This window comes from Garra rufa, chromosome 13, assembly GCF_049309525.1.
Source record: "Garra rufa chromosome 13, GarRuf1.0, whole genome shotgun sequence".
NCBI lineage: Eukaryota > Metazoa > Chordata > Actinopteri > Cypriniformes > Cyprinidae > Garra > Garra rufa.
In genome coordinates, this window is record NC_133373.1 from 37,873,603 (window position 1) to 37,885,148 (window position 11,546).

An 11,546-nucleotide genomic window follows, 5' to 3' on the forward strand; every position below is an offset into this window, starting at 1 on the left:
TAGCAATTGCTTAGCAACACCTTAGCAACCCCACAGAACACCTTGACAACTACATAATGCCTTGAAACCACCCAGAACATTAACAATTGCTTAGCAACACCCTAGCAACCAGCCAGAACATTTAGACAATCACATGATGCATTAGAAACCACTCAAAACACCTTAATAACCCAATAGCAATACTCTAGTTACCACCCAGAAAACCTTAGCAACTGTCTAGCAAACACTGAGAACACCTTAACAACCACATAATGCCCTATGAACCACTCAGAATACCCTAACAACCACATAATTACTAACAAACCACCAAGAATACATTTTTAACTGCTTAGCAACACACTAGCAACCACCCAGAACATTCTGACAACCATATAATGCCACATAAACTATCCAGACCACCTTAGCAACCATCTAACAAATATCATGAACACCTTAACTAACGCATAATGCCCTACAAATCACCCAGATCATTAGCAACTGCTTAGCAACACCCTAGCAACCACCCAGATCACCTTAATAACCACACAATGCCCTAGAAACCACCCTGAAAATGTTAGAAAAATCCTAACCACTCAGAACACCCTGACAATCACATAATGCCATAGACCACCCAGAACATTAGCAACTGCTTAGCAACACCCTAGCAACCTCCCAAAACACCTTTACAACTACATAATGCCCTACAAATCACACTGAATACATTAGCAACAGCTTAGCAACACCCTAGCAACCACCCAGAACACCTTTACAACCACATAATGCCCTACAAATCACACTGAATACATTAGCAACTGCTTAGCAACACCCTAGCAACCACCCAGAACACCTTTACAACCACATAATGCCCTACAAATCACACTGAATACATTAGCAACTGCTTAGCAACACCCTAGCAACCACCCAGAACACCTTTACAACCACATAATGCCCTACAAATCACACTGAATACATTAGCAACTGCTTAGCAACACCCTAGCAACCACCCAGAACACCTTTACAACCACATAATGCCCTACAAATCACACTGAATACATTAGCAACTGCTTATCAACACCCTAGTAACCACCCAGAACACCTGAACATGCTCATTCATGGAGCGGCATTTACTTCACAGAGTCAATGATTATGAACGCAATATTGTGTAGCTTGTCAGTGAACTACGGCTCTATGTAGTAAATGCCGCTCCATGAATGAGCATGTGAATGAAATGTACGACTAATCACAGAACCTGCATTAGTGATGTGATGTGCATGATAATGGCATCTGAATATTGGCACAGCCCTAATCTGAACAACAACATAACACCCTAGAAACTACTCCCAAAATATTAGCAACACTTACAACTGCCCAGAACACCTTAACACCCACATAATGCCCTTGAATCTACCCAGAACACTTTAGCATGTGCCTGACAACACCCTAGCAACCACCCAAAGCACCTTGACAACCACAAAATATCCTAGAATCTGCCCAAAACAAATTAAAATTCACCTGGCAATATTCAGAAACTCTAGAAACCACATAGAGAACCCAGAACAGCCTCAAACACACTCAGCAACCACCGAGCAACAGCTCCGAACATTTTATCAGATCCTAAGGAATGCACAAGGCACATATAATTTTTCTAAACTTCAAGATGTTTTATTGTAAACTGCGAGTGAACACTCTGACAATCTAAGATTCAAAGTTTCCTTTTCTAAAATGCCTACAGTATTTGTATTCACAGGAAGTTAACCAGATATCATTTGTAAAGCTATGTGCCGCCTGGCAAATGAAACACAGACATGAAGAGGACAGCACACATTTTGTAGCTTTGTTTTTAAGTTGCCTGAAAAGACCCAATGAGACATGAGTAATTTAGTTTCTTGGGTTTTTATCACGAGTATCCAGGGTTACCTTTGACCTGCCAATGAACCTTTATTAGTTACTATGGACACTGAAGGTCAAAGGAGAAGAGGAATGTAGAGAAAGAAAGAAAATGTCAGCAAGACAGAATCAGACTAAATGAGGAAGTCAGATGCAGGATCTGCGATACAGAGATTCTCTGTTTCTTCACTACTTTACTAAGAGACTCATGATTTCGTCCGGTGAGCAAAAAATAGCAAGAAACTACTCTCTGGCATTGTTGTGCACAGGCAAACTTTAGCTCTGGTTAACATTTTTTCAGTAGTTGAGGCTTGTCAAGACAACTACAGAGATGCATTTTTTGAGATGACTATTTCTTTAAATATCACTCTACTGAGTGTTAGTTAAATACAGTCTCACACCCAACACAACACACCCCAGTTTACCTGCTGTCGCCCTTTCCTAGGTTTCCACTGGCCGGGTGCAGGATGGTCTGGTTTCCTTCCATGTCCACAACACATTTTGTCTTCAAGTCTCGTTCTATGAAAAAAAGCACATTAATAACAATCAATCAATCCGAAATTGGTCCAAATATAGTTTGCATCATTGCTCACAAACTACATATGCAATTTAAAAAAAAAAAAATTACTAACACTTTATATTAAAAATGTAATATAAGGGGAAGGTTTGCTTTCATAAACGAGAATCATAAATGAAAATAGGGCTGCAGAATCAAACACACAGTCTCTAAACATCAAACAAACACAATGTGACAGTCACAAGGCTGTGGTTCATACTCACCTCTCCTGTTCATGGGTCGCACCCGGACCGCCACTTTTACATTGGATTCATTCACAGCACTTTCATCCATCATGAAGATCTTCTGCACCTGTCTCACCAGTTCCTGTGTTATTATTTCATCCAATTATGAGCAATAACTCTTAACTAACATAAAACTAAAATGTTTATTCACACAATACTACAGTACAAATTATTAACAGCTCTGAATATATCTTTTAAAAACGTAACAATGTTTCAGTTGTTTGATCTGTAACAATTTTTCACAATTAAAAGTTCCAAATGACAAATTTATGAATGCAATTCAAGACCTTCTAGGTTATAATACAGTAAAAGCTAGTTTTACCTGTTTATTGAGAGTGTGACTACTCGTTACGGAGCTGTGTGTGTCATTCCAGTAGCGATCATGTGGAACTGTTGCAGATTAAATGGCCAGAACAGACACACTGACTCATCCAGACAGGAATAAAACACTTCCAGACCGACCCTACCAAACATACATGAAACAAGAGTTTATTCAAGTGAAAGCAGCGATAAATCTACCTGTTTCGTTTGCTGATCTTTCGCCATCTTACCGTGCTAAACTTCAGCGGATCTTCAGGAGCGTTTGAGCAGGTGAATCACGCACATACGGGACTGACGGACCGTGAACACTGAACGAGCCGGTAGAACGACACCGACAGTCACACCAGTGCTGAAGTGGGCGGGGCCTCTCGGCCGGGAGCTGTTTCTGATTGGACAGGTGCGATGGCTTTATCATTTTTCCGTTTCAAGTTTTAATTAAAATACGCGATGTTTTTTAGTTCATTATTTATAAAAATTTCTGATTAACGTTATTTAGGTAAATTGTTATAGTATTTTTCTTGTGTCAAACTTCCTTTGTCTTTTTGTAAAAAAAAAAAAAAAAGAAGACACTTCTGTAAGTGACAGAAAAATCAGTATAAAGCTAAATGCCTGTAACTCTTGCCTGTATTCTTTATATTATATTATATTATATTATATTATAATATATTATATTATATTATATTATATTATATTATATTATATTATATTATATTATATTATATTATTATATTATTATATTATTATATTATATTATTATATTATTATATTATATTATATATTAAAAGCAAAAATGCAAGGACACTAAACTAAGAAATAAAAGTGCACTGTTCATTGAAGTTATTAAACATGTTGAAAGGTTTAAAAACAGAAATAAAAAGTATAGCCTATATTAGAATAAATACCCTACAAAGTCAAAAGTTTAACAACAATAATTTTAATGTTCTTCTTCACCAAGCATACATTTATTTGATCCAAAACACAGCTAAATAGTAATATTGTAAAATAAAAAACTGTAAAAAAAATGTACAGTTTAAAATAACTGCTTTCTATTTAAATATATTTATTTTTTTTATTTACATTTTCAGCATCATTACTCCAGTCTTCAGTTACTTAATATATATATATATATATATATATATATTGCTTTAAATTGATGATAAAGACATTTATAATGTTACAAAATATTTATATTAGACAAATGCTGTTCTTCTGAACTTTCAATTCATCAAAGAAGCCTGAAAAAATTCTACTAAGCTTTTTTCAACGTAATAATAATAACAAAAATGTTTTTTGAGCAGCAAATCAGAATATTAGAATGATTTCTGAGGGATCATGTGACTGGAGTAATGATACAAAAAAATTCAGCTTTGAAATCACAGGAATAAATTACATTGTAAAATATATTCAAATAGAAAACAGTATAAATAGTGAAACATTTTCAAAGTTGTACTGTTTTTGCTGTACTTCGGATCAAATAAATGCAGGCTTGGTGAGCGGAAGAAACATTAAAAATCTTACTGTTCAAAAACTTTTGACTGGTAGTGTATATATTATATAAATACTTAATATAGGCTAAATATTTTATATAAATACATATAATATTTAATATTATAATATAATATATATATAACTGTTATAGAATTATATATAATATAGTTATATAATAATATGTAATAATTTAATTATATATTATTAATATTATAAAATATTTTATATAAAATGCAAGGGCATTAAATAAACAAAGAAATAAAAGTGCACTGTTCATTGACCAAGTTAATGCTGAATAAAAAAAAAAACATTTTTAAATAAAATATACATATATAAAAATATAATATAATATAACATATAAAAAAAATCAGCATTAAAATCAAGCAAATAAATCAATAAATAAGGGCACGAACAATGGTAATACCTGAATTTTTCGAACTTTGTATTTGTTTTGATCAGTTAACATTCCGTAATATTCTTTACAATATTTTTCCTTTGCAAAACGAGAAATTCTCAATATTTTCTTAATCATATTTTTTTTTTATTAATGCTTGAACAGACAGTACAATAAGAACATAGCCAAGGGATCACATACAAATCCATAAAATAATGACCAATAATTATAAATTAAACGACAAACAAACGTATACACATTAATAATAAATTAAACATTGTTACAACAAAACAAAAAACACCACAATGTGAATGACATTCCAAATAAGTCATGTATTTTAGAAACAAATAAATCCACTTTTACGCACAATCGTAATGCAGTGCTACCCCCGACCGCTAGAGGCAAACGCGCGTCTGTCCTGAGCTGAACGACACGCACAGACACGCAGTAGAAGAAAAGACATCAGTCCTGAATGTTTCCCGAGTTGTAGTATCACACAAAACAACAAAACTAGAGAATCAGTTCAGTTCCTGAAGATCAGATATGAAACTGGTTCGTATATTAGTGTGTTTTGTTAGCGCATAAATATGATAACGGTTGTTTAGAGTTGAATCAGACTACAGTGACAGTAATATTGAGTCTTCTGAAGTAAATGATGGTGTATTTGTGTGTGTTCAGTACTGTCTGTCAGGTCATCCCACTCTGCCCTGTAATGTGCTCAAGTTTAAATCCACCACCATCATGCTGGACTGTGGGCTGGACACAACAGCTGCCCTGTATTTCCTGCCACTTCCTCTGGTGCACAGGTCAGTAGTTTCACAGTATATCAATGCTTTTATTAGAATTATAGATTATAAACACTTTAATGTGATGATATGAAATGCCACTTTGATTCGAACACGTGTATGTGTTCATATTTATTGATTTAAGTATGAAATACTGATTTTGCATATGCTCCATAATGTGTTGTAGTACCTGTATTCTTTAGGTTATTTCTTTTGTACTGTGTTTTCTTTATATATCTTATCTCCACTTACTAGATGTGTATTTTAGTACCTGTGTTTTATGTTTAATACAGTCAAGTTATTGTTTATTACTTTAAATGATCATATTAGTGAATTTAAATAAAAACGGTTAAATATGTAGTGTGGAAAATGTAATTATTTTTATTATTTTTACATTTGTTGTTAGGGTTAGGGTTACATACACTTATAAAAAAAATCATTTTTTTTAACAATTATTACAAATTAAAACTTTATTAAATGAAAATAGCATAACCATCCAGACCTTCATATTATTTTATATGATATAAGGACTTTACATGTATTATATTCAGATGTCTTATATTATTTATCTATATACATAATATAATATAACATACATTATATCTTATGTATCCTTTATCTTATATTATGTACAAATCTACTAGTGTTTAAGCAATTAAACACTGGAAAATCACATTAGATAATCTTGTGAGCATGTGCGCATAAGGTGATACATTTTTTCTGTTAAATATTAATAAAACAACATCTTCTGATTTACAGTCCAAGATTATCTAAACTCCCAGGATGGGTTTCCAAAGATGGAGCCATAAACCTAGAAAAAGTGAGTGCTTGTTTGACACTGAAATAATAATATTAATTAATCAAAATATATTTCCATAATGATTTAAACGTTGTTTGTGTGTTGTAGGAGTTGAAGGAATGCTCAGGACGTGTGTTTGTGGACTCACAGCCTGAATTTTGCCTCCCTGAAGTAAATATTTGCCCTTTACATAAATATACAGTGCCCTCCACTAATATTGGCACCCTTAGTAAATATGAGCAAAGGTGACTGTGAAAATAAATCTGCATTGTTTATCCTTTAGATCTTTCATTCAAAAAATTCACAAAATTTTAACCTTTCATTGAAGTAAAACGATGGAAAATGGGGGGGAGGGGTATCTCATTATGAAATAAATGTTTTTCTCTAGTTCACATTGGCCACAATTATTGGCGCCCCTAAAAATGTGTCTAAGTAAAATATCTCTAAAGAATATTCCCATTAATATTACCATTTTTTTTAGCACACCAGGGTGGCTAGGAGTATAAAATTGTCCAGTCATGACTTTCTGTTCCACAGGATTATAAATATGAGGAACACAAAAGCCAAATTCCCTTAATCATCCATCACAAGAAGTAAAACCAAAGAATGTAGTTCTGATGTGCAGAACAAGTTTGTTGAGCTTCACAAAATAGAAAGTGGCTGTAAGAAAAGAGCTAAAGCATTAAAAATCCCCATTCCCACCATCAGGGCAATAATTAAGAAGTTCCAATCAACTAAACATGTTACAAATCTGCCTAGAAGAGGATGTGTGTCTATATCATCCTAATGCACGATAAGGAGGAGAGTTTGAGTGGCCAAAGACTCTCCAAGGATCACAGCTGAAGAATTGCAGAGAATTGTTGAGTCTTGGGGTCAGAAAGCCTAAAATAAAATGATCAAACAGCCCCTACATCAGCACATGTTGTTCCAGAAGGTTTCAAGAAAAAAATCCCCCTGGCTCACCCAAAAACAAACTCCAGCATATTCAATTGTCAGACATGATTGGAACTTCAAACAGGACTGGCTTCTATGGTCAGATGACAGCTTTTTGGCAGCTAACCCTCCAGATGATTTTGGTGCAGACAGGGATAAAAGAAGTACCCCATGCCCACGGTTCAAAATACTGCTGGGTCTTTAATGTTGTGGACCTATTTTTCTGTTTTCTGGACATCTTGTTTAGATACATGGCTTCATGGATTCTATCAAATACCAGCATAAAAAATCAAAACCTGACTGCCTCTGTTAGAAATCTTATAATGGGCCATGGTTGCATCTTCCAGCAGGACGATGATCCAAAACAAACATCAAAATCAACACAAAATTGTGTCACTGAGCACAGAATGAAGCTTCTACCATGGCCGTCCCAGTTCCCTGACCTGAACCCTATAAAGAAACTGAAGAGAAGAAGCACCAACATGAAGCTGGGAAGACAGAGATTCTGGAGAATCTAGAGAGATTCTGTTTGAAGGAATGGCCTCTGATCTCTTGTCTGGTGTTCTCCAAACTCATTAGACTTTGTTGGAGAAAACTCCGAACTGTTTCTTGGGAAAAGGACGTTGCAATAATTGGGTGCCAATAATAGTGGCCAACGTGAACTAGAGAAAAACATTTATTTCACAATGAGAATTCACCCCTAGGTTCTATTGATTTACTTCAATGACAGGTTAGAATTTTGTGAATTATTTTGAAAGAAAGATCAAAAGGGTAAATTATGCAGATTTATTTTCACATCCACCTTTGCTCATATTTACCAAGGGTGCCAATATTAATGGAGGGCACTGTAACCCTCGCATCTTGTCTGTGCATGAAAAAGTATTTTTGTTAAAAAAAATGATTCGACTTTTCCAGAAAGAGCTGCTGGATCTCTCCACCATAGACGTGATCCTGATATCAAACTATCACTGCATGATGGCGCTGCCGTATATCACCGAACACACAGGGTTTACTGGGACCGTATACGCCACTGAACCCACCTTACAGATCGGCAGGTGTGCTTCTCTAACCCTGTCGCCAATATACACTACTCTTTTTACAGTAATAAATGCTTTAACTCAGCAAAGATGCATTCAAATGATTAAAAGTGATGTTTATGACTTTACAAAATTTGTGTTTCAAATGAATCCTGTTCTTTTGAACTTTCTATTCATCAAAGTAATCTGTAAAGATGTGTCGTGGTTTACATAAAAAAATGAAGCAGCACGACTGTTTTCAACATTAATAATAATCAGAAATCTTCCTTGAGCAGCAAATCAGCATATTAGAATGATTTCTGAAGAATCATGTGACACTGAAGACTGAAGTAATGAGGCTGAAAATTCAGCTTTGCATCACAGGAATAATTTGTATTTTAACATAGGTTCACATAGATTTTTTTTTAATTGTAATAATATTGAATTTATTTTTTAAATGTATTTTTGATCAAATAAATGCAGCCTTAAAAATAAGCTTTAAAAATATTGAAACGTTGTACCGACCCCAAACTTTTGAACATCTCACATTAGCTGACTTTTAAATCCTCATTTAATATAATGCACAGTTCATTCGAGTTCATCTTGCAGTAAAGCCACTCGCCTGTTGGTCTGATGTGTTGTGTCTGGTTCAGGCTGCTGATGGAGGAGTTGGTGACGTTCATGGAGAGAGTACCAAAGGCGCATGCTGCCACCTGCTGGAAGAACAAAGAAATACAGAGGTACTAAAAAACTCCACATTGCAACTGCCACCAAAAAACACAAACAAAACACCAACTTAGATAACAGTTCATTTAATTTTTTATGTGACGTCTATCATTTTTAAAAAAATATTTTATAAAGGTGTTTTTGTGTATTTTAGGTTGCTAATTAATTTTTTGCAGTTTATCATTTAGATATTCTGGGTTTTGTTATATTAAACACATCTGTAATACAATTTGCAGTAATATAATATAATAATGAATCATTCAAATTTTAATTAACTAAATAATATTCTTATATTTTATTTTCATCTTTTTTTTAATAGTTGCTAGATATTGTGTGGTTTGTCTTATTAAAGGTGCTCTTAATGTAATCATATAATAAAAATTCATTGTTAAATTAATTAAATAATATTGGTAATATATGGCTAATAATATATGGTTCATTCGCTAGATATTGTGGGATTTGTCTTTTTAAATTGATCTGTTATATAATATGCAGGAATGTAATGATGTAATAAAATTAATACAATTATATTTAACTTTTTGTAGTTTACCTGTTTTGTCTTGTTAAAGACATCCATAAAATAATATGCAGTATTATAATAATATAAATAATAATTCAGTGTTAAATTAACAAAATAAAATAAAATTATATTGAATTAAATGTATTGCTTATCTGATATTGTGGATTTCGTCTTATTAAAGACATCAGTAATATAATATGAAATAGTACAATTCATAATTGAATATTAAATAACAATTTAAACTTATAAAATTATGTATAATTTATTTTTTGTAGTTAATTGGCTAGATGTTGTGGGTTTGTATTATTAAAGACATCTGTAAGAGAATTAATATTAATAATAAAATTAATAATATATAATATGTGACCCTGGACCTCAAAACCAGTCTTAAGTCGCTGGGGTATATTTGTAGCAATAGCCAAAAATACATTGTATGGGTCAAAATTATGGATTTTTTTTATGCCAAAAATCATTAGGATAAAATTAAGTAAAGATCATGTTCTATTAAGATATTTTGTAAATTTCTGACCATAAATGCATCAAAACGTAATGTTGATTAGTAATATGCATTGGTAAGAACTTCATTTGGACAACTTTAAAGGCGATTTTCGCAATATTTAGATTTTTTTGCAACCTCAGATTCCAGATTTTCTCGACCAAATAAATATTGTTCCCCATAATAGTAACTACAAACATCACTACTGTTGGTTTGAAAACTCATAAAGGTGTTTTTGTGTGTTTCAGGTTGCTCCCAGCGCCTCTGAAGGATGCAGTGGACGTCTGGAGCTGGAAGAAGTGTTACAGCATGCAGGAAGTCAACTCTGCCCTCAGTAAAGTCCAGCTAGTAGGATACTCTCAGAAAGTGGTGAGCTCCTCATTTCAACACTCCTGTCTAAAATGAAAGGCATAAATCTGTGTAAACTCTGTTTAATCTCTGTCTCTGTCTGTCAGGAGTTGTTTGGAGCAGTGCAGGTCACGCCGTTGAGTTCGGGATATTCTCTGGGCAGCTCAAACTGGATCATTCAGTCGCATTATGAGAAAGTGTCTTATGTGTCTGGCTCATCTCTGCTCACCACACACCCTCAGGTGATGGCACATGCACACCAATCACAGCAGAAACACACCACGACTGCCAACACAGTACTTCAAGACAGACTAAAGCAGCATCACATGTATCCTTGAGAGAGAACACAGTCCCATAATGCATGAAAAAATAATCGTCAAGAGTCAAGTCAAGAGAAATGTTGATTATTAATTTATTCAGTATCATAAAATGTATAAATAATAAAATATTCATTAAAAATAGAATAAAATAAAAAGTAATATTTAAAATGTAATTATTTTACAGCAGGATGTATTAATAAAAAAAATTATTTAATTTTAAATTGATCATTTTACTTAATGTTTGTTATATATTTTATGAATGGCATAACAACATTGAAATCAATTATAAGTCAAGTCCAGATTTGTTATTGCTAACCGAAATAAAGCTGAAAAAATTAAATTAATAAATATTAGATAAAAAAACTTGAGATTAAACAAGGTGAAGTTAAAGTACTAAAATTACTAAAGTTAAAATAAAAATAAATTAAAGCTATATAGAAATTTTAAAATATAAATAAATATTAAAATGAATAAAAATGTCAAAAGCACTAATTAATTAATAAAACTTTAAATAATTAGTTAAGAATGAAGTATAAAACAATAAAATAAATAAAAGCTAATTCAAAATTATAAAAACTCAATAATAATAATAATAATATCTAAATAATAAATAACATAAATTAACTGAAATGAAATAAGTACTAAATTACTAAAACTAAAATAAAATAAATTAACTTAATTAACATAAAATTTACTAAAGCACATAACAAAATTACTAAACCTAAAATGAAAA

General features: G+C 32.7%; 2 protein-coding genes across 2 annotated transcripts in view; one reads left to right on the forward strand and one right to left on the reverse strand.

Moving 5' to 3' along the window:
* Window positions 1-3,127, reverse strand: part of kif13bb (kinesin family member 13Bb) — a 37,192-nt gene extending 34,065 nt beyond the window's left edge. The window contains exons 1-3 of the mRNA XM_073852796.1: window positions 2,990-3,127; window positions 2,647-2,749; window positions 2,292-2,385 (exon numbers count right to left, since the gene is read on the reverse strand). Coding sequence (XP_073708897.1) covers window positions 2,292-2,385; window positions 2,647-2,719 — 167 coding nt within the window. The 5' untranslated portion in view covers window positions 2,720-2,749; window positions 2,990-3,127. The remainder of the gene's footprint in view (window positions 1-2,291; window positions 2,386-2,646; window positions 2,750-2,989) is intronic.
* Window positions 3,128-5,141: 2,014 nt separating this feature from the next.
* The window catches only part of ints9 (integrator complex subunit 9), a 19,144-nt gene continuing 12,739 nt past the window's right edge, over window positions 5,142-11,546 (forward strand). Inside the window, exons 1-8 of the mRNA XM_073852797.1 lie at window positions 5,142-5,422; window positions 5,549-5,676; window positions 6,415-6,475; window positions 6,563-6,625; window positions 8,303-8,442; window positions 9,057-9,143; window positions 10,394-10,514; window positions 10,601-10,789. Coding sequence (XP_073708898.1) covers window positions 5,414-5,422; window positions 5,549-5,676; window positions 6,415-6,475; window positions 6,563-6,625; window positions 8,303-8,442; window positions 9,057-9,143; window positions 10,394-10,514; window positions 10,601-10,789 — 798 coding nt within the window. The 5' untranslated portion in view covers window positions 5,142-5,413. The remainder of the gene's footprint in view (window positions 5,423-5,548; window positions 5,677-6,414; window positions 6,476-6,562; window positions 6,626-8,302; window positions 8,443-9,056; window positions 9,144-10,393; window positions 10,515-10,600; window positions 10,790-11,546) is intronic.